At 48.0% G+C, this 23,266-nt stretch overlaps 1 protein-coding gene across 1 annotated transcript in view; it reads left to right on the forward strand.

Moving 5' to 3' along the window:
- The first annotated feature begins 259 nt into the window (after positions 1–259).
- Positions 260–23,266, forward strand: part of LOC144599452 (transmembrane protein 255B) — a 65,079-nt gene continuing 42,072 nt past the window's right edge. Inside the window, exons 1-3 of the mRNA XM_078410372.1 lie at positions 260–343; positions 999–1,205; positions 15,380–15,522. Coding sequence (XP_078266498.1) covers positions 1,154–1,205; positions 15,380–15,522 — 195 coding nt within the window. The 5' untranslated portion in view covers positions 260–343; positions 999–1,153. The remainder of the gene's footprint in view (positions 344–998; positions 1,206–15,379; positions 15,523–23,266) is intronic.

Here is a 23,266-nt window from a genome sequence, read left to right on the forward strand (position 1 = left end):
CACTAACTTGACTTCGCTCTTTCCATAAAGGGTCGCCCACATTTTTCTCTTGCCACAGATGTTGCCTAACCCGTTGAGTATTTATTTACAGCATTATCCATTTTTATTTTATTTTTAAAGAATAATGGGTCCAGTTGATGGTCATTTACTTTGGGGAAGATATAGATTGGAGGGAAGGGCTTGGGATGTTACCCAATCAAATGCAAACTAGTCTGAGCGGCGGCAAGAGCAGGATATACTCATCAGGTCAAGCAGCATCTATGAAAAGAGGAGCAAGGTTTAAAAGTTTCGGATCGATGGGCGTTCATCGGAACCTACAGGCAGATCCAAGGACGATTTAAAGGTAAAGTGGGCATCTAGTGAAGAAATGCAGCAACATTTCTCAAAATTGGGGGACGGATGTGTAAGCCTATTCTAACATATTGATGTATCTCGGGAAATTAAATACCGAACAGCGGGTGTGTTTCAATAGAACAGGGTGTTCAAAACCCAATTCCCCCGAGCCGGCGGTGGTAGTGCTTTGTTGTCGATCTGGTGAACTTCGGACATGACTCAAATCCATTCCTCAGGACCTTGTCCACACGCAGAAATCAAACTGGAAAATAAAAACGTGCACCAAACATTCGTATTGCACGTTGGACGAAAAATTATTTCCATTTATTTCCCAGCCCATTAGTTAGACTTTGGGGAAACGCTCACTGCCGGACTGCTGGAGATGTTTCCCAAAGTCAAGAGGACTGTTTGGGTTTTTACTCCACTGATAGTAAGTCCCCAGAATGATAGATAACTCTACAGTTTCCCACCCCATCCCTCGTTTGTTTGTTTTTTGTGTTAGGGCGGGCGCCAGAGAGTTAAAGTGCCCTCTCAGGAATGTTTTCCTCCAGGGATCTCGGCGCCTGTGTAATTTGGTGTGCGAGGAAGGTAGTAAAACATTTGGCGAGAGGCTGCGCGCTTGTAGGCTTGGCATGGAATGATTCCTATCTTGCTCCCATTACCAGTGAGTGTGCATCCGAGGAGGTCAGACCCGGGGCGCTGGGACGTGGACATCAGAGGTGATTAGACTGCGGGAAGCTGCGATCGAGCACAGTACCAGACCACAGCACCGCTCAGATACCTCCTTGCATCCATTGAGTTCACAGAACGAAAGCAGACCATGCAACAAATCCCGGGGCCAAATCTAACCCAAGTCCGTTCCGAACTGTTCGGTGAGTCTCAAACTTGATGAATTCCGAAACGTCTTTTCTCGTGACAGTACCCCCGTGTTATTTTGGTTATCAAGAAATATAAATATTTCCTAATTAGGGGGGATTGAGAAACGAAACACTCAAAATCCAAGCAAAATGCAAAACGAGAGAACGACCCGAGAATGTATTCGCGTCTTAATTTTATCGTTCGCGTTTGAGGACGTGTCCATTTTTGCTGTAAATATCATGATTGCATTTGATCCAAAATTCATTGCAATTTTGAAATCGGAGCTACTATTGAAACTGAACCCACCGCCTCTTCTATGGCTTATGCTTCAATAACTTAATCCGCCAACACAACCCACCCACAATCAAAGCAAAAAAACCCCAAATAAAACTAATTCCCTACTAGATGTTAAACAAAGGTAAGTTATTATTAATCAGTTGCTTTGGTGATAATTAATGTAAATTACATTTTGCACATTTATAATACACAATGTTCGTTTGTAGTGATGTCGTCTGTTGAAAAGGTTTTAAAGTATCCGTGTTAATCTTTACGAAATGTGTGGCTTTCGATAGAAGATGCGAAATGTTATTCAGAAACATGTCTTTATTTCGCGTCCAGTAATTTGTTTTGTATAACGCCCAGAATGCTCCTTATTTCTAAATATCAACTCCAGAATATTCGCACAGTGCCAACATCGATATTTGTCTTTCGCTTGAAGCGCGTTTCCACTTCATCCTCCAAATCTAATGGGGCGTGTAATGTACTAATGCAGGTTTGTAAATTGTAAGATCCCGTTTACAGCGAGGGTGGTATTTCGTTTAGACATTTACAGATATCATCTTTTGATCAAACTACCAATATTAAGTTTTATGACTGGAAGAGGGAAATGTATCTGCTTCCAGCACTCAAGTGAATATATTTTTAAAGAATTCGGAAAAGTTGGAAATCTCAAATAGAAATTGTTAGAAATCCACTGTGCGAAAATATACCAATCTGATATTAAAAAAATTTGCGCCCAGCCACTACATCCAGATGGGTAACGTGAAATCCCTCTCCCACATTCCACTAAAGCAGCATATTGACCCATGAGGGCTATGTCTGTACTCATACGAGAATGAGGAAGGATCCCTTTCAAATGAAGAACAAGGAATGATCCAGGAATGATCCCTTCAAAGCAGGCAAAATTCTTATAAGGCGGTAGAATAGATATAGACCACGTTCCCCTTGGGTGGAGTGTCTAAAACCAAGGTTTAGATTCAGATTCAGACAAATTTGTCATATACACCATGATGCAATGCAATTCCTGGTTCACACCAAACTCACAGAGTAACCATGACATATCGAGTAAAGATAAGTACAACAACAAATGCAAAACAGCAGAATGGAATAGGATTGCAGTGCAAATTGAATTAGTGCAAAGTACATTAAAGTACAATAATGGAATAACCCAATGAGGTAGAGTTAAAAGTAAGAGTACGTGGCAGTCGCTCCGGGAAGGAGTGTGTAAGACGTGATTGGTTCAGGAGTCAGATTGCAGTGGGGAACAAGCTGTTCTTTGGACTGGATGTCTGAGCTTTAAAGCTATTTATCTTCTCCCAAAGGGAATAGCCTGGATGGCATCCTTGATGATACTTCCAGACTTCCTGATGCAATGCACCATGAAGATATACTGGATGGAAGCAAGGGACGACCCTTAAATAAAACTATCGCCGCTGTGGGCTTCTACCAATCTTTCAAAGCAATTCATTATGGTTAATTTTAGAGTTACTGAGCATTGCCATTGAGACAGGTCACTTTATCCTGCTTGGGGACTGGAATGAGGGAGTTCTCATGGAAGCAGATGGGGTTAGTAGACTGTTGACGGGAGAGGTTGAAGATATCCGTGAAGACTCTGGCCAGTTGATTGGCGCACAATTTCAAAACCTATTCAGGACTCCTTCTGGGCCAGCGACTTTCCGAGAGTGAAAGCGAGCTTTCCCTCATGAAAGCAGATCTGACCTCTGCCGTCGACAGAGCCAGTGGGGTGTGGAGGGTGCACCTAGATAGAGCTTTGTTTGCCTGATTACAAAACAGCTCTTCCAGAGCGATACGTCATTGCCCCAGATTTTCCTAATTTCGTCTCGTGGTCCGTGATGATATTCAGGCCCTGCCAGAGTCGCCTGGTTTCAGTTTGATTGAATTGAGCCTCTCGTATGTTATGGATTTCTTTCTTGGCATCCCTGATGGCCTTGTGGAGAACATGCTTGGCCACCTTGTACAGTGCAGCGTCAATCTTTATGAAAGTATTGGATCTGGACTTGAGCAGCGGGTCAATCTCCCGGTCCATTCTTGTGCGGGTTCTTGTTAGGATAGATATTAATTATCTGTCGGAACGTGGTCACCAGTGCATTTCTTGATGAAATGTGTGATGACTGAGATATACCCATCAGGTGGGTGAAGCGGTTCTGACCAGGTTCCAGTTCACCGAGTTAAGCCAGCCCTGAGGTAGACACACAGCCTCCACGGACCACTGCTCTATTGCTCTCTCAGCTCCAGAGATGCTGTCTGACCCACCGAGTTACTCCAGTTTTTTGTGTATATCTTCCACTCATGCTTCAATCTCCGTTGGCAGAAGCAGCTTCCACAGTCTCCAACTGCTGAATCCTCCCTGTAGCTGGGCGACCACAACTGTACGCAGTGCCCACGCGTGGGCTTCCCCTGACCCCGCCGTGCAGCGTGGCAGGACCCCATGGTTGCATGAGGGATGCATGCAGCTGTGCAGCAGCGTTGCTGGCAGCAGTAACGCAGCGACCCAGGGGACCAAGCGGGGAACTTCAATGGGGCCGGGGTGGGGGGAGCAGGCATGCATTGGTGCAGAGCGCTGGGCCGCCCGCACATCTGCCCAAACCCCTGGCCGCCCACACATCTACCCAAACCCCTGGCACATCTGTCCGGACCCCGGGCTGCCCGCACATCTGCCCAAACCCCTAGCGCACATCTGCCCTGACCCTGGACACACATCTGCACTGACCCCAGGCAGCCCACACATCTGCCCTGACCCCGGGCACACATCTGCCCTGACCCCTGGCACACATCTGCCCTGACCCCGGGTACACATCTGCGCAAACCCCTGGCACATCTGCCCAAACACCTGGCACATCTGCCCAAACCCCTGGCACACATCTGCCCTGACCCCGGGCCGCCCACACATCTGCCCAAACCCCTGGAACATCTGCCCTGACCCCGGGCACACATCTGCCCAAACCCTTGGAACATCTGCCCTGACCCCGGGCACACATCTGCCCAAACCCCTGGCACATCAGCCTGACCCCGGGCTGCCCGCACATCTGCCCAAACCCCTGGTGCACATCTGCCCTGACCCTGGGCACACATCTGCTCTGACCCCGGGCAGCCCGCACATCTGACCTGACCCCGGGCACACATCTGCCCTGACCCCTGGCACACATCTGCCCTGACCCCTGGCACACATCTGCCCAAACCACTGGAACATCTGCCCTGACCCCGGGCACAGATCTGCACAAACCCCTGGCCTATCTGCCCAAACAGATAGCACGGTAGTGCGGCACGGTAGCGCAGCGGTAGAGTTGCTGCTTTACAGCGAATGCAGCGCCGGAGACACAGGTTCGATCCTGACTACGGGTGCTGCACTGTAAGGAGTTTGTACGTTCTCCCCGTGACCTGCGTGGGTTTTCTCCGAGATCTTCGGTTTCCTCCCACACTCCAAAGACGTACAGGTATGTAGGTTAATTGGCTGGGTAAATGTAAAAATTGTCCCTAGTGGGTGTAGGATAGTGTTAATGTACGGGGATCACTGGGCGGCACGGACTTGGAGGGCCGAAAAGGCCTGTTTCCGGCTGTAGATATATGATATGATATGATAACACCTGGCACATCTTCCCAACCCCCTGACACACATCTGCCCTGATCCCGGGACGCTCGTACATCTGCCCAAACCCCTGGAACATCTGCCCTGACCACGGGCACACATCTGCCCAAACCCCTGGCACATCTGCCCTGACGCCGGGCCGCCCGCACATTTGCCCAAACCCCTGGAACATCTGCCCTGACCCCGGGCCGCCCGCACATCTGCCCTGACCCCGGGCCACCCGCACATCTGCCCTGACCCCGGGCCACCCGCACATCTGCCCTGAACTTAGGGCGGCACGGTAGCGCAGCGGTAGAGTTGCTGCTTTACAGCGAATGCAGCGCCGGAGACTCAGGTTCGATCCTGACTACGGGTGCTGCACTGTAAGGAGTTTGTACGTTCTCCCCGTGACCTGCGTGGGTTTTCTCCGAGATCTTCGGTTTCCTCCCACACTCCAAAGACGTACAGGTATGTAGGTTAATTGGCTGGGTAAATGTAAAAATTGTCACTAGTGGGTGTAGGATAGTGTTAATGTACGGGGATCGCTGGGCGGCGCGGACTCGGTGGGCCGAAAGGCCTGTTTCCGGCTGTATATATATGATATTGTAGCGACCATAGAGAATGGTCCAGGTCGTCGAACCCTCGGATTGGCCAGCGAGGTCACGTGGGAACGCGACCATGGGGATTGGTCCAGGGAGCGACATCGCTGATTGGCCAGCGATGTCATGTGCGCGTTTGGCGCCCGTTTTAGTCAGTTCGGCGAAGTCTTCAAGGAAGACAGTAAGTTTGTATTGGTTGTCCTGTACCTTGTTGTTTAACTCTGTATTCGTGTATTGCGGCTGCAATAAACTTCGTCTACAACCAACAAGTTTCGGACTCGCCATATTGGTGACCCCGTCGTGATCTGGACGATCACCGACTGAGCAGGAACCCGACGCCTCGTTGACGATGACCGAGCAGGGCACACCGGAGTCAAGCGCGGCGGGCGTCCATCTTCCGTTATTTTGGACGTACGCACCGCAAGCTTGGTTTATCCACGCCGAGGCTCAATTCCATATAAAGAAGGTGTCGGACGAATCCACAAAGTACTTCTACCTCGTCAGCGCTCTATCGCCGGACACAACCAAGCGCGTGATGCGGTTCATCGTAAATTCACCTGCGGAAGACAAGTACGAGGCCATGAAGAAGGTATTACTGCGAACCTTCGGGTTTAATAAGCATGGTGGTGCGGCAAAACTTCTGCACCTACCGGATCTTGGAGACCAACTGCCTTCCGTCCTCATGGCCGAAATGATGATGCTAGCCGGTGAGCATACGGATTGCCCGATGTTTGAACAGGCATTCCGCGAGAAACTTCCCGAGGATGTCCGACTGCTGCTCACGGATTGTTCTTTTAAGGACCCCGAAGCATATGCAGCGAAAGCGGACGCGCTCATAGCGGCAAAAAACAAGGCAAGTGGTTCAATCAACAAAGTCTCGACATCGGTGACCACGCCACAGCGACGGCAAGATGGCGCCACGGCTCCCGCCAATTCTCCGAAAGCCCGCCAAAAAGATCCGCACAAGCGCGGCTGGTGCTATTATCACCTACGATGGGGTAACGAATCCCGCAACTGTCGTTTGCCTTGTACCTTCGCGGGAAATGCCTCGGCCGATCGTACATAGGGGCAGTTACGATTGGCCAGAACCGGCGCCTCTATGTCCATGATCGATTCACGGACACAGAATTTTTGGTAGACACGGGAGCCATCGTCAGCATAGTGCCGCCGACCGACCTCGAAACCAGATCGGGTAAGACAGGTCCCACCCTCATCGCGGTTAATGGCAGCCCAATTCGCACTTTCGGTACACGGAAGATGTCCCTTGTGTTAGGCCTCCGCACGTACGAATGGCCATTCATCATAGCCGACGTCAAACAAGCGATCCTGGGCGCAGATTTTCTCTGGGCTTTTTCACTGGTTCCTGATGTCCGCGGTAACGACCTCCGACCCTCCGCCGAAGATGAGCACGTCGCTCCGACAATCGCCTCCTCGCCCAGCCCTACTGTCCAGGCCATCGTCGCGGCCCCCGACTCGTATGCTGCGATTCTGGCAGAGTTCCCAGAGCTGCTCGTCCAACGTTTTGACGCACCTTCGGCTAAGCACGGTGTGGTCCATCACATCCGCACCGAAGGCCCTCCCGTTTTCGCTCGGGCCAGGAGACTACCGCCAGACAAACTGGTGGTGGCAAGGGCGGAGTTCAGGAAGATGGAGGAAATGGGAATTGTCCGTCAGTCTGACAGCCCGTGGGCCTCGCCGTTACACATGGTCTCCAAGGCATCTGGGGGGTGGAGGCCATGTGGCGATTATCGGCGTCTCAATGCTGTCACCACGGCTGATCCCTACCCCATACCGCACCTACAGGACTTTTCATCTGGGCTGGAAGGAGTGGTGGTGTTTTCCAAAATCGATTTGGTGCGAGGATACCATCAGATTCCGGTGCGACCGGAGGACATACAGAAAACTGCAACTATTACTCCGTTCGGGTTGTTTGAATGGTTGCGTATGCCTTTCGGTTTAAAGAACGCGGCACAGGCTTTCCAGCGACTGATGGACCGCGTGGGCCGGGGTTTACCCTTTTTGTTTATTTATTTGGACGACATCCTGGTCGCCAGCCCCTCAGTGCAGGAACACCAGGTCCATTTGCGGACCGTGTTCCAGCGGCTCCAAGACCTCGGGCTCATTATCCAACCCTCCAAATGTCAATTCGGCCTGCCTGCTCTCGATTTTCTAGGGCACAGAATTACTCCTGCCGGCGCCGCCCCTTTGCCCGAGAAGGTAGAGGCTATCCGGGCTTTTCCCAGGCCCACCACAGTAAAAGGGCTGCAGGAGTTCGTAGGCATGGTTAATTTCTACCATAGATTTGTTCCGGCAGCGGCGCGAGTCCTGCGCCCGCTTTTCCAATGCCTTGCGGGGAATCCGGTAGAGTTGTTGTGGTCCCCGACTGCAGAGTCGGCTTTTACAGCAGCTAAGGCAGCCTTGGCAGACGCCACCATGTTGGTCCATCCGAGCCCCTCCGCCCCCACGGCCCTGACGGTTGACGCCTCTGACGTGGCGGTGGGCGGGGTTCTGGAGCAGCAGGTCGGTGACCGTTGGCAGCCTTTAGCATTTTTCAGCCGGCAACTAAATTCGGCCGAGATGAAATATAGCGCGTTTGACCGAGAGCTTCTAGCTCTCTATTTAGCTGTCCGTCATTTCAGGTACTTCCTCGAGGGCCGCCCATTTGTGGCATTTACGGACCACAAGCCATTAACATTTGCTTTTTTGAAATTGTCTGACCCATGGTCGGCCCGCCAGCAGCGGCATCTAACTGCTATCTCCGAATTTACCACAGATGTCCGTCATGTCGCGGGTAAGCTTAATGCCGTTGCTGACGCCCTGTCTAGACCTCTATCAAGGGCCGTTCCGGGTTTTACGTAAGGGGACGGCTACTTTCACCTTAGACATGGGCGGCAAGAGTGAACTCGTCTCGGAGTCCCGGCTCAAACCGGCCCATTTGGACCCGGATCAACCAGTCCTGGTCGGTCAAACCCCTCGGAGAGGCCGACCTCCGTTAGTTCCGCCCAGTCCGGAAACCCCCGTTCCGGCAGTTCCTCCAGGACCCCCCGTTCCGGCAGTTCCTCCAGGACCCCCCGTTTCGGCAGTTCCTCCAGGACCCCCCGTGCCGGTAGTTCCTCCAGAACCTCTCGTTCCGGCCGTTCCACCAAGTCCGGAACCTCCGGCTCCTGTGGTTCCGGCTGTCCCTCTCCGTACTCGTTATGGTCGCGAAATCCGGCTCCCTGCTAGGTTCCGCACCTCGGGTTCTGGGGGGGGGTCATGTAGCGACCATAGAGAATGGTCCAGGTCGTCGAACCCTCGGATTGGCCAGCGAGGTCACGTGGGAACGCGACCATGGGGATTGGTCCAGGGAGCGACATCGCTGATTGGCCAGCGATGTCATGTGCGCGTTTGGCGCCCGTTTTAGTCAGTTCGGCGAAGTCTTCAAGGAAGACAGTAAGTTTGTATTGGTTGTCCTGTACCTTGTTGTTTAACTCTGTATTCGTGTATTGCGGCTGCAATAAACTTCGTCTACAACCAACAAGTTTCGGACTCGCCATAATATGATATGATATGAGATGATCAAACTGGTTGAAATACGGGCAAGTTGGCGAAGGTGTAACATTGGTCTGGAATGTTAATAGCCTGCGTGGGGCAGGAGACATGCTCATGGTATTTTGGAAGTACTTGCTGAAGTTAGCTTCCTTGAAATCACTGCAGCTAACGAACAGGACATTAGGATACCTCTAGTTTCCCTCTCCCCTGACTCTCTCCTGAAGAAGGGTCTCGACCTGAAACGTCACCTATTCCTTGTCTCAAGAGATGCTGCCTGACCCGCTGAGTTACTCCAGTATATTGTGTCTATCTTTGGTGTAAACCAGCACCAGCAGTTCTTTCCTGCACAGGACATTAGGGATTGCTGTCCCAAGAGAGTTGACAACCAAGTATAATTTGGCCAGTGCCACGTGACTAGGGGCAGTATGAAAACTGCCAACAAAATGGTAGAGGTGAATTTTCTTGCTAAATAAAAGGGCCAATGTTTTATGAATGTTTTTTTCCAGATCAGGGGAGCAGAATTGAGTTTAGACCGTGGACAGTGGAGAACATGGTGGGATATCGGGAGCAGATCCGAAACATCACCTATCCATGTTCTCCAGAGATGCTGCCTGACCCGCTGAGTTAGTCCAGCACTTTGTGTCCTTTTATGTAAACCCGAATCTGCAGTTCCTTGTTTCTTCATAGTTCTGAGAGTTGCTTTGATTTAACGATGATAGACAGGATATTTTCATAAGATCATAAGTGGTAGGAGCAGACTTCGGCCATTCGGCCCATCAAGTCTACTCCGTCATTCAATCATGGCTGATGTATCGCTCCCTCCTAACCCCATTCTCTTGCCTTCTCCCCATTTCAGTACGGGATCTAATGACTTTCTCAGTACTGGAATGGATACATAATAAGGAGAGACAATGAGAAGAGGCTAATTTAAGAGAAGCTTTATGTGAAATGTCGCCACTTTCCAGCGCTATCATAGTCTCAAAATGAGGAATCCGCCATTCAACACTGCAGCGGGAGACAGAATGGTGCAGCTGGTAGTGCTGCAACGATCTGGATTTGATCCTGAGCTCAGATGCTGATTGATGTAGTTTGCATGTTCTTGTGACTGTCTGAGTTTCTCCTATTTAATCTTGCCTATTTTTAAGGTGGAGATTGATAGATTCTTGGTTAGTAAGGTGTCAAGGGTTATGGGGAAAAGGCAAGAAAATGGGGTTGAGAGGGAAAGATGGATCAGCCATGATTGAATGGCAGAGTAGACATGATGGGCCAAATGGCTTAATTCTACTCCTATAACTTATGAACTTATGAACTTGCCCCCTGAAGGCATTCAGGTAGGTTAAATGGCCATTATGAATTGCTGCTTGTGTCAGTGGATGCAAGATTATTGTGAGGAATTGATGATGGGCAGAGGGAGAGAGAAGATTACAGGGAAAAAAGGGGAATGTGAATGCTCTGAGAACTAACATGGACTTGGGCCAAATGGCCTCCTACTGTGTTGTGAGAAAAATATAAAAGATTCACGAGTTTGGGATGAGAAGACATTTCTTCACCCAGATCTTAGTGCATCAATGGAATGCTATACTCTAGAGAGCTGTGGACCGCCAGTCACTGAATATATTTAAGAAAGAGATCAACACATTTTATGGCAGTGAGGGAATCGAGGGATAAGGGTCAATGTAGGAAAATGGTACTGAAATAAAAGATCAATCAGTCACAGACTTATTGAATGGTGAAGCAGGCACATGGGGCTAAATGGTTTGCTGTTCTTTTCATTTTGTTCTTTATTTTTTTAAGTTACTTCCATTTGTTAAAACTGTTGGCAAGAGGAAATTGTATCCCTCAACTCAACGTAGAAATATGTACTTAATTGGTTAAAATGGTTACAAATTGGGCTCTTCTCTGGTATATTTGGTTATGTTTTGCTCTGACTTCTGGGTTCATTCAGTGAACTGCTTAATTGCATGGCTCACAAAGGTTAAGGGTTTTGAGGTAAGTTGAAAGGTTTTGAGGCAAGGCTCCCAGTTCTTTAGTGAATTGATTTGAGCTTTTGTGTGTTTAATGGCTCATTGACAACAGTAATAGCTGGTTGGGCAAAAGGACAGCAATGAAATCTAACCCCACGCCAATCGATTCTGAAGTGGAAAACAAATTAACAAAGACAACATCCAAAAACAACAGTAATACAATCACAGGTCCAAATAACTAAGATTACATGAACTGAATACAAGTGAATGTTTTGTGTCGTATAATTAAACTGAATATGTTAATTTCCGTTTTACTTTACAAAGGTCATTATATATAAGTCAAGTCAAGTCAAGTCAATTTTATTTGTATAGCACATTTAAAAACAACCCACGTTGACCAAAGTGCTGCACATCTGATTAGGAAAAAAAAAAGAAACATACATAAAAGGAAATTACAAATCAGAAAACAAAAAGCATAACTATGATCAACTGTTAAATTGTGTTTTAACCTTTGATTCCAAAATAGTTTCTTAACTGACTGAATTTTGGATCTAATGCAGGGAGAACTTGCATAAAAACTGGACATATCCTTCTACCTGACACAAATAAGTCAAGGCATAGTTACATTTTCCAACAGATTTGGATCACGTTATTTATTATTTTGCATTATGGTTTGATATGGATCACCCTATTTCCCAGTTCCCTTAACCAGAAAGGGTTTACATTTCTTGACAACCAATGTGTACTTGAGCAGCATGTCTTTTCAAGAAATAAATTAATTATACATTCAAAGTAGCTCCACAGAAGTAAATTTGGAAAAGGACAGCTGATCTAATAAACTGTATTTTTGCATTAAATTCTTGTACAGGTTAATTGTGAAGATTGCGCGATGCTCACAATTTTTCAGGATTGTTTAATAAAAACTCGGAAATGTTCCGTGATTAAAACATGAACATGTAATTAAAATTACGAGATTAATTGAAATGTGTTTTAAATTTTATCACAAACTGTTTGCTAATTCAAAATTTGTGTCAGTAATCTTTTACATTGTTGGATAGTTATCCCTTGGCGCTTTTGTAGCCAAATCATCAACTGAGGAAAAGAGCATTAATCACATGTATTTTCTCACATTAGAAGAGACAGATTCTTGGAAAGTGCACGGAGGAAAAGGCGGAGGTGGAGAACATAACCATTTCTGGTGTAATTTCAAGTATCTTGTTGGCACAAGACATCTTTTTGGAGAATAAAAATGGGGTCGAAATGATCTGTGACAGTTTACCATTGCAAAACGAACATCTTCAGATTCCATTGTGGTTTGTGTGTGTTCCCACAAATTGCCTGCAGAGCTCCAAGGGATCTCGCTTGAGTGTATAGGCATGGGGATCGGTGATGGTTAAGTTCTGAGTATCACTAGTTAGGCACACTAGGTATTTTGAAGTTGAACTGCTGCAAGCAATAATTGAGGTAGGCCAAAGAACATCATTTCTCAGCATAAAGGGTATGGCAATTCACTGGCATTTCTGCAGCTTTAAATCTCTTTGAACAGGGACTTAGTTTTATGCCATTCTGTCACTGCAGATGAAGGCTTGCTTATGCCATTAGGTTTAAAGAGTAAACAGTTGTCATGCATTCCCAACCGGAATGAGAATTTATTCAAGCTTAGTTTGGCATTCCCCATGGTGGTTCTTTTATGTTGCTTTAATATGAAGGAGAAGCCACTCAAACTAGAGCAAAGGGAGGTCAGGTAGAATGAGGATGTAAGCACTAGTTGGGCCACTTTCTGGGCCATGAACAAACAGGTAAGACAGACCTTATGAAAGCATCGGTGAGTATTGCTATACAGGAAGAGCCCATGTCCCCGAAAGGCCAGTGAAGCAACTCTGCGTGCACATGAAGTTTGATAGCCATGCCTAGCTGTGTGCAGTGCACCCTCTTCATGAGAATTAGGTGACCATAATAATCAAAATATGTCCCAAACATCCCAAAGACATGCATGTTTGTACATTGTAAAATTTCCCCTGATATGTTGGGAGTGGATGAGAAAGTGAGATAACATAGAGCTCGTGTGGATAGGCACAAAGTGCAGGATTAACTCAGTGGGTCAGGCAGCATCTCTGGAGAAAAAGGATGGGTGACGATTGGGTCATGGTCCTTCTTCAGACTGAAGGGCTAGAGCTAGTGTGAACAGGGGTTCATTGATCGGCATAGAATCTGTGGGCCAAAGGGCCTGTTTTCATGCTGCATCTCTAAACTAAACTAAGCTAATCTTTAAACTTCAGAAAGCCATGGATAAACTGTTTTAAATTAGTTGAGTACAAGAAAACATTTGTTGTGACTGCAAAGCAAGGCAATTCATCAACTTTGGCATCAAAGCAAAGGCAGCAGTGAGTTGAAGCCAGATCTTCCAAACTCCTTTACGTATATAGATGGTTCTCTGTTATCCTGGAACTAGAACTCCAGCTGTTGGCATTCCACTGGCCACTGGATTGGCAGCTCTTTTATCAGTGGAAAGCCAGATTAACCGGCAGGTTTGTTGTATAATGCGAAAATGTGCGTGAGCACATTCACATAAAAATCTAAATCGAACCAAATGAGAGCTCAAAGTGTCCAAGTGACGAACCCTTTCACAGGCTAGTTTACCTAGAATAACTGATAATTTATTGTATGTTTATTTGTTGTGTTGATGTGTTTAATGTGCCCGTAAAACTGCAGCAAGTAAGAATGACAATGTTCCAGCACCAGTGCATATGACAATTAAACACTCTTGAATCCTGAAAAATCTTACAGGAGTTTTCTGAGCTTTCTGATAAATTAACCATTTTCTCTTGAATTGTACGATAGTGTCACCAGAGCTGAGTAATTATTCCATATAATTAAACATTTCTGCTTAGTGACATCCAGCAATTAAGTGTCTCAATTTCCTTCAATCTAATAAATTCTTCACTTGTGAATAGCACCAATTTTAGACTTTAGAGATATAGTGTGGAAACAGGCCCTTCAGCCCCTCGAGCCCGCGCCGACCAGCAATCACCCCGTACATTAGCACTATCCTATACACAAGGGACAATTTACAATTTTACAGACGCCAATTAACCTACAAACCTGTACGTCTTGGAAGGAAACCGGAGCTCCCGAAGAAAACCCATGTGGTCACAGGGAGAACGTAGAAACTTTGCACAGATGGCACCTGTAGTCAGGATCGAACCAGGATCTCTGGCACTGTAAAGCCACAACTTTAGCCCTGCGCCACTGTGTCACGTAGTTAACAAGCGATCATTTTTACAAGTGGAGACAGTATAAGCTGCCTGCCCCACTGTTAAATGCGATCATTGCTGACCTCAACTGCTCATGTTCCAGTTCTCAATAATCTTCAATTCTCCAATCTTTCAAGTATTTATCTATCTGCACCTTAAATATATTAATTAATCTGGCATCCGCCATTACCGGGGGCAGGATTCCAGATATTCACATGGTGGCACAGTGGTGCAGCTAGTAGAGCTGCCACCTCACAGTGCCAGACCCAAATTCAATCCTGACATTGGGTGCTGTTTGTGTGGAGTTTACATGTTCTCCCTGTGGCCGCGGTCAGGGTGCTCTGGTTCCCTCCCACATCCCAATGACATGCGGGTTTGTAGGTTCATTGGCCCCTGTAAATTCCCCTTAGTGTGTGTAGAGAGTGGATGAGAAAATGGGATAACGTAGAACAAGTGTGAACAGGTGATCGATGGTCGGCATGGACTCAGTGGGCCAAAGGGCTTGCTATATCTTTCAATCAATCAATCAGAACCGAGAGCAGAAATGTTTCAGTAATTCAGTTTTAAATGGCTAGTCTTTACTCCACAGCTCTGTTCCCTTGTTTGTAACTCTCCCACTGGTGAGAATATCTCAACATCTACTCTGCCAAGCCCCCAGAGGATCTTATATGTTTTAATAAGGTGACCCCTCATTCTTTTTAACTCAAAGGAACTCATCCATACATATTTAGCATAGTTAAAGATGTGAAATATAAGTAATGTTTTGAGAACAATTTTCATTTCAAACTTATTTTCTTAGTAGAATGAGTAATCACCTTTTCTGTAGGCAAATACCACAATGTTTCATCACCCAGTTATTTAAAACCTGCTCCAATTAAATAGCTTCTCTATCTCGTAATTGTAGCCAGTGGTTATGCAGAAGGAATGAAGATGGAATTGTATTGCATTATATTATCAAGATATTCCTCTTTTCAGAGCTACTGATGAGAAGAAAGAAAAGGGCGGTCTGGCTTTCAAGCACTCTTCTACTTCTATCCCTCCTCATCACTGCTGTTGGCATATTCATCGCAACAAGGATAGAGAATATTAGTGTCATTGGCTACGCATCTGGAATAATTGTAAGTGTAAATTGGAGACGATAACTTGTCACTCCCTCATGAAAACACCCATAAACATGTCTATTCTCTGAGCTCATGGGAGATCATAAGTGTAAGAAAATAACTGCAGATGCTGGTACAAATCGAAGGTATTTATTCACAAAATGCTGGAGTAACTCAGCAGGTCAGGCAGCATCTCGGGAGAGAAGGAATGGGTGACGTTTCGGGTCGAGACCCTTCTTCACCCGAAACGTCACCCATTCCTTCTCTCCTGAGATGCTGCCTGACCTGCTGAGTTACTCCAGCATTTTGTGAATAAGATCATGTGATAGGAGTGGAATTAGGCCATTTGGTCCATCGAGTCTACTCCACCATTCAATCATGGCCGATCTAGCTTTCCCTCCCCCCCTAACCCCATTCTCCTGCCTTCTCCCCATAACCACTGACACCCATACTAATCAAGAAACTATCTCTGCCCTAAATATATCCACTGATGGCCTCCACAGCCTTCTGTGGCAAAGAATTCAACAGATTCACCACCCTCTGATTAAAGAAATTCCTCATCTCATAGTCATAGTGATACAGTGTGGAAACAGGCTCTTTGGCTCAACTTGCCCACACTGGCCAACATGTCCCAGCTACACTTGTCCCACCTGCCTGCGCTTGGTCCATATCCCTCCAAACCTGTCCTATCAATGTACCTGTCTAACTGTTTCTTAAATGTTGGGATTTGTCCCTGCCTCAACTACCTCCTCTGGCAGCTTGTTCCATACACCCACTACCCTTTGTGTGAAAAGAACATTCCTAAAAGAATGTCCTTTAATTCTGAGGCTTTGACCTCTAGTCCTAGACTTTCCCACGAGTGGAAACATCCTCACCACAGATAATGCCAAAGTAGCAAAACAAATGTGATACAAATGCCGGAAATCTGCAATAAAAGTAAAACAAATACATAAAAATCCTTAGAGAGCAAAATAGTTGATATTTCAAATTGGCGGTTTTTCATAAGACCTAGGAAAAGTTAGAGATATAACAGCTTTTAAGGTGCAGAGCAATTGATGAGTGCGAAAGTAGGAAGGACAAAGTTACACTTAATGTCCTATTACAACTGAGAAACCATTGTAATTGTGACATTATAATTGCAATGCAGCTTGCATTTCATCAACAGCTTCTTGCTGCACCTAATACACCCATTTAAAATAGATAAAAGAAAAACTAAGTAAATAAAATGTCTCGGCAGAATGTGGTTCTAATGAATTGTTGTGAAAATAAAACAGTTTCTCTTTCTATAAATGCTGCCTGATCTGCTGAATATTTCCACTACCTTCTCAGAGTTTAAAATGCAACTTTAACTATTATCATTAGTACATTTTGTGTGCCAGGTCTCTCTTCTTATATCATGTTGGTTCCACACTTTAGCTATCTAGAATGTCTTCTTCATTCAGGAAGACAATGAGGGACTTTTCAGTGTCAGTAATGTCCTCGACTAGTAGCAAAAGTACCAAGACTGGAATAGATTGTGAGCAATTTTGGGCACCTTTTCTGAGGAAGGATGTGCTGGCTCTGGAGAGGGTCCAGAGGAGGTTTAAAAGAATGATTCCATGAATGAGTAGGTTAACCTATGATGAGCGTTGGTTGGCAATGGGTCTGTACTCGCTGGAGTTTAGAAGAATTAGGGGGTACCTCATTGAAACATACAGAATAGTGAAAGGCTTGGATAGAGTGGATGTAGAGAGGATGTTTCCACTAGTGGGAGAGTCCAGGACTAGAGGTCATAGCCTAAGAGTTAAAGGACGTTCTTTTAGGAAGGGGATGAGGAGAAATTTCTTTAGTCAGGGTGGTGAATCTGTGGAATTCTTTGCCACAGAAGACTGTGGAGACTAAGTCAGTGGATATTTTTAAGGCAGAGATAGATAGATTCTTGATTAGTACAGGTGTTTTAGGTTATGGGGAGAAGGCAGGAGAATGGGGTTAGGAGGGAGAGATAGATCAACCATGACTGAATGGCGTAGACGATGGGCCAAATGGCCTAATTGTATTCCTATCACTTATGACTTTCTGACCCAGTAATTAATACATGTTACAGAAGCTCTATCACCTGCATGCATTCATTCTACTTTTCCTTACTCTGCCACTTGTTTTGCATATGGGTCTAGTTTAAGTGGAAAATCTCGGCAGGGCTCTGCTGTAAAGCTGCACTTCCAGTTGTACACAATGTTACATCAATGGCCAAGATTCCCTCTTGTTTACAGAGTATTTTCCAACTATTTTCCTTTAAATACCTCACTGCATCTCCTCATGTCTTTTGTTTGGGAGACTGGACAAGCCATTAATTAAATGGGGACCACATGTCTCCTCGTAAACCTGTGGGGAGAAATTGGCCCCAGGTTGTTTTTTACACCTCTTAAATAGCTAGTTAAAACGAATAATAGCTACAGAGCGATGAGGTGAAAATAAGAAATACTGCATGCTATTAAAAAATTGAACATATGGTTGAGTACATACTAGTTGTGGCAAATTACAGGTTGTTATGGAATATCCACTGTAAAACATTCCCAACTGATCAATTATACCAACTAATCCTCCACTAAGCCCATTTTATTTCCCTCCACATTTCCATCTACTCTTCCCAGATTTCACCTCCAATCTACATATCTTGAATCATTTAAGGGTGCTTAGGTGTTAGCTCCATGTGGGTTGAGAAAAACTGCCTAGAAATTGGATATCACCCACTTATGATGAAATGAAAGCTAACTGTAGTCTGCTGACCAATCTTCACCGGCAATTTCCTGTCTAGTCTCTGCGTGGAAAGCTTGCATCAGGTTAGAGTTGGTTCAGTAATCGCATCTCCCTTCATTTGAAAGGAGTGGAAAAGTTGTGAGGGAAAAGATTAACATTTGGTAATACATAATGTTGTAGCGACCATAGAGAATGGTCCAGGTCGTCGAACCCTCGGATTGGCCAGCGAGGTCACGTGGGAACGCGACCATGGGGATTGGTCCAGGGAACGACATCGCTGATTGGCCAGCGATGTCAGGTGCGCGTTTGGCGCCCGTTTTAGTCAGTTCGGCGAAGTCTTCAAGGAAGACAGTAAGTTTGTATTGGTTGTCCTGTACCTTGTTGTTTAACTCTATATTCGTGTATTGCGGCTGCAATAAACTTCGTCTACAACCAACAAGTTTCGGACTCGCCATATTGGTGACCCCGACGTGATCTGGACGATCACCGACTGAGCAGGAACCCGACGCCTCGTTGACGATGACCGAGCAGGGCACACCGGAGTCAAGCGCGGCAGGCGTTCATCTTCCGTTATTTTGGACGTACGCACCGCAAGCTTGGTTTATCCACGCCGAGGCTCAATTCCATATAAAGAAGGTGTCGGACGAGTCCACGAAGTACTTCTACCTCGTCAGCGCGCTATCGCCGGACACAACTAAGCGCGGTTCATCGTAAATTCACCTGCGGAAGACAAATACGAGGCCATGAAGAAGGTATTACTACGAAACTTCGGGTTGAATAAGCATGGTGGTGCGGCAAAACTTCTGCACCTACCGGATCTTGGAGACCAACTGCCTTCCGACCTCATGGCCGAAATGATGATGCTAGCCGGTGAGCATACGGATTGCCCGATGTTTGAACAGGCATTCCGCGAGAAACTTCCCGAGGATGTCCGACTGCTGCTTACGGATTGTTCTTTTAAGGACCCCGAAGCATATGCAGCGAAAGCGGACGCGCTCATAGCGGCAAAAAACAAGGCAAGTGGTTCAATCAACAAAGTCTCGACATCGGTGACCACGCCACAGCGACGGCAAGATGGCGCCACGGCTCCCGCCAATTCTCCGAAAGCCCGCCAAAAAGATCCGCACAAGCGCGGCTGGTGCTATTATCACCTACGATGGGGTAACGAATCCCGCAACTGTCGTTTGCCTTGTACCTTCGCGGGAAATGCCTCGGCCGATCGTACATAGGGGCAGTTACGATTGGCCAGAACCGGCGCCTCTATGTCCATGATCGATTCACGGACACAGAATTTTTGGTAGACACGGGAGCCATCGTCAGCATAGTGCCGCCGACCGACCTCGAAACCACATCGGGTAAGACAGGTCCCACCCTCATCGCGGTTAATGGCAGCCCAATTCGCACTTTCGGTACACGGAAGATGTCCCTTGTGTTAGGCCTCCGCACGTACGAATGGCCATTCATCATAGCCGACGTCAAACAAGCGATCCTGGGCGCAGATTTTCTCTGGGCTTTTTCACTGGTTCCTGATGTCCGCGGTAACGACCTCCGACCCTCCGCCGAAGATGAGCACGTCGCTCCGACAATCGCCTCCTCGCCCAGCCCTACTGTCCAGGCCATCGTCGCGGCCCCCGACTCGTATGCTGCGATTCTGGCAGAGTTCCCAGAGCTGCTCATCCAACGTTTTGACGCACCTTCGGCTAAGCACGGTGTGGTCCATCACATCCGCACCGAAGGCCCTCCCGTTTTCGCTCGGGCCAGGAGACTACCGCCAGACAAACTGGTGGTGGCAAGGGCGGAGTTCAGGAAGATGGAGGAAATGGGAATTGTCCGTCAGTCTGACAGCCCGTGGGCCTCGCCGTTACACATGGTCTCCAAGGCATCTGGGGGGTGGAGGCCATGTGGCGATTATCGGCGTCTCAATGCTGTCACCACGGCTGATCGCTACCCCATACCGCACCTACAGGACTTTTCATCGGGGCTGGAAGGAGCGGTGGTGTTTTCCAAAATCGATTTGGTGCGAGGATACCATCAGATTCCGGTGCGACCGGAGGACATACAAAAAACTGCAACTATTACTCCGTTCGGGTTGTTTGAATGGTTGCGTATGCCTTTCGGTTTAAAGAACGCGGCACAGGCTTTCCAGTGACTGATGGACTGTGTGGGTCGGGGTTTACCCTTTTTGTTTATTTATTTAGACGACATCCTGGTAGCCAGCCCCTCAGTGCAGGAACACCAGGCCCATTTGCGGACCGTGTTCCAGCGGCTCCAAGACCACGGGCTCATTATCCAACCCTCCAAATGTCAATTCGGCCTGCCTGCCCTCGATTTTCTAGGGCACAGAATTACTCCTGCCGGCGCCGCCCCTTTGCCCGAGAAGGTGGAAGCTATCCGGGCTTTTCCCAGGCCCACCACAGTAAAAGGGCTGCAGGAGTTCGTAGGCATGGTTAATTTCTACCATAGATTCGTTCCGGCAGCGGCGCGAGTCCTGCGCCCGCTTTTCCAATGCCTTGCAGGGAATCCGGTAGAGTTGTTGTGGTCCCCGACCGCAGAGTCGGCTTTTACGGCAGCTAAGGCAGCCTTGGCAGACGCCACCATGTTGGTCCATCCGAGCCCCTCCGCCCCCACGGCCCTGACGGTTGACGCCTCTGACGTGGCGGTGGGTGGGGTTCTGGAGCAGCAGGTCGGTGGCCGTTGGCAGCCTTTAGCGTTTTTCAGCCGGCAACTAAATTCGGCCGAGCTGAAATATAGCGCATTTGACCGAGAGCTTCTAGCTCTCTATTTAGCTGTCCGTCATTTCAGGTATTTCCTCGAGGGCCGCCCATTCGTGGCATTTACGGACCACAAGCCATTAACATTTGCTTTTTTGAAATTGTCTAACCCATGGTCGGCCCGCCAGCAGCGGCACCTGACTGCTATCTCCGAATTTACCACAGATGTCCGTCATATCGCGGGTAAGCTTAATGCCGTTGCTGACGCCCTGTCTAGACCTGCTTTTCCCCCTATTTCGGCGGTGGACTGCGAAGTGGATCCCCAGGAGCTCGCGGAGGCACAGCTCCTAGCGGATACCGTTTCGGCTTACCAGTCCACCACTTCGGGATTGAAGTTGGCCCAGGTAGCTTGTGGGTCGGAGGGCACGAAAGTCTGGTGCGATGTTTCTCTTCCTCGTCCCAGGCCGGTAGTACCGCCCTCCCTTCAGCGCCGGGTTTTCGATGCCATTCATGGGCTGGCGCACCCGTCCATCCGCTCCACCTCTGTCTTGGTAGCAGCGAGGTTTGTCTGGCATGGCCTGCGGAAACAGGTAGCGGGGTGGGCACGTTCCTGCGTGCCCTGTCAGACCGCTAAAGTCCAGCGCCACGTCCAGCCCCCCGTACAGGATTTCGAGGTCCCGGCTTGTCGTTTTTTCCACATCCACGTGGATTTGGTCGGGCCTTTGCCTTCCTCCCGGGGCTACACCCACCTCCTCACGGTGGTGGATCGGTTCACCCGGTGGCCAGAGGCTTTCCCATTGTTTGATATCTCGTCAGCGTCTTGTGCTAGGACTTTGGCCCTTCATTGGGTAGCTCGTTTCGAGGTCCCGGCAGTTATTACAACTGACAGAGGGCCACAGTTCACTTCGTCCCTCTGGGCCGCGCTGGCGGAACTGTACGGGTCCAAGTTACAACCCACAACTGCATATCACCCCCAGGCAAATGGACTCGTAGAAAGGTTCCACCGCCAACTTAAGGCGTCCCTCAGTGCAAGGCTTGAAGGCCCGGACTGGGTAGACCAACTCCCTTGGGTTCTTTTGGGCATCCGGACTGCTCCTAAGCCAGATCTCGGTGCGTCGTCCGCAGAGCTAGTATATGGCTCGACACTTCGAGTACCCGGAGATCTGTTTCCGGACCCTTCAGCCCTGCTCCCTACAGTCCCATCAGCGTTAGCATCTCTCCGGGAACGGGTGGGCTCCCTGGCTCCAGTGCCGACTTCACGTCATGGGTGTCCCATGGTACATGAACCGTCTTCCCTGAAGGACTGTGAGTTTGTTTTTCTGCGTAAAGATGCCCATCGCGCCCCGTTGCAGAAGGTCTATCAAGGGCCGTTCCGGGTTTTACGTAAGGGAACGGCTACTTTCACCTTAGACATGGGCGGCAAGAGTGAACTCGTCTCGGTGTCCCGGCTCAAACCTGCCCATTTGGACCCGGATCAACCAGTCCTGGTCGGTCAAACCCCTAGGAGAGGCCGACCTCCGTTAGTTCCGCCCAGTCCAGAAACCCCTGTTCCGACGTTTCCTCCAGGACCCCCCGTTTCGGCAGTTCCTCCAGGACCCCCCGTGCCGGTAGTTCCTCCAGAACCTCTCGTTCCGGCTGTTCCTCCAAGTCCGGAACCTCCGGCTCCTGTGGTTCAGGCTGTCCCTCTCCGTACTCGTTATGGTCGCGAAATCCGGCTCCCAGCTAGGTTCCGCACCTCGGGTTCTGGGGGGGGGTCATGTAGCGACCATAGTGAATGGTCCAGGTCGTCGAACCCTCGGATTGGCCAGCGAGGTCACGTGGGAACGCGACCATGGGGATTGGTCCAGGGAACGACATCGCTGATTGGCCAGCGATGTCAGGTGCGCGTTTGGCGCCCGTTTTAGTCAGTTCGGCGAAGTCTTCAAGGAAGACAGTAAGTTTGTATTGGTTGTCCTGTACCTTGTTGTTTAACTCTGTATTCGTGTATTGCGGCTGCAATAAACTTCGTCTACAACCAACAAGTTTCGGACTCGCCATAATGTCACTATTTGCATATAAATTTGTAGCTTAAACTTAACTTGCATCAAAGAGATCACAAAGAGACATGGATGCATGTTATATAACTAATACATACAGGGATAAGATATTGAACTCTGCATTTGCTGTATGCTGTTAAATGGTGGTGGTTAAAGGCATATTATAATCCAGCTGGAGTAAGGTCTCGTTTACAGAAATGATCTTTTGCATTGAGTACAAGGAATGTAGTTGTGGTAAATGGCCCAGAATACAAAACGGTCTGGATATTTCAGAAATTG

This window comes from Rhinoraja longicauda, chromosome 13, assembly GCF_053455715.1.
Source record: "Rhinoraja longicauda isolate Sanriku21f chromosome 13, sRhiLon1.1, whole genome shotgun sequence".
Classification (NCBI taxonomy): domain Eukaryota; kingdom Metazoa; phylum Chordata; class Chondrichthyes; order Rajiformes; family Arhynchobatidae; genus Rhinoraja; species Rhinoraja longicauda.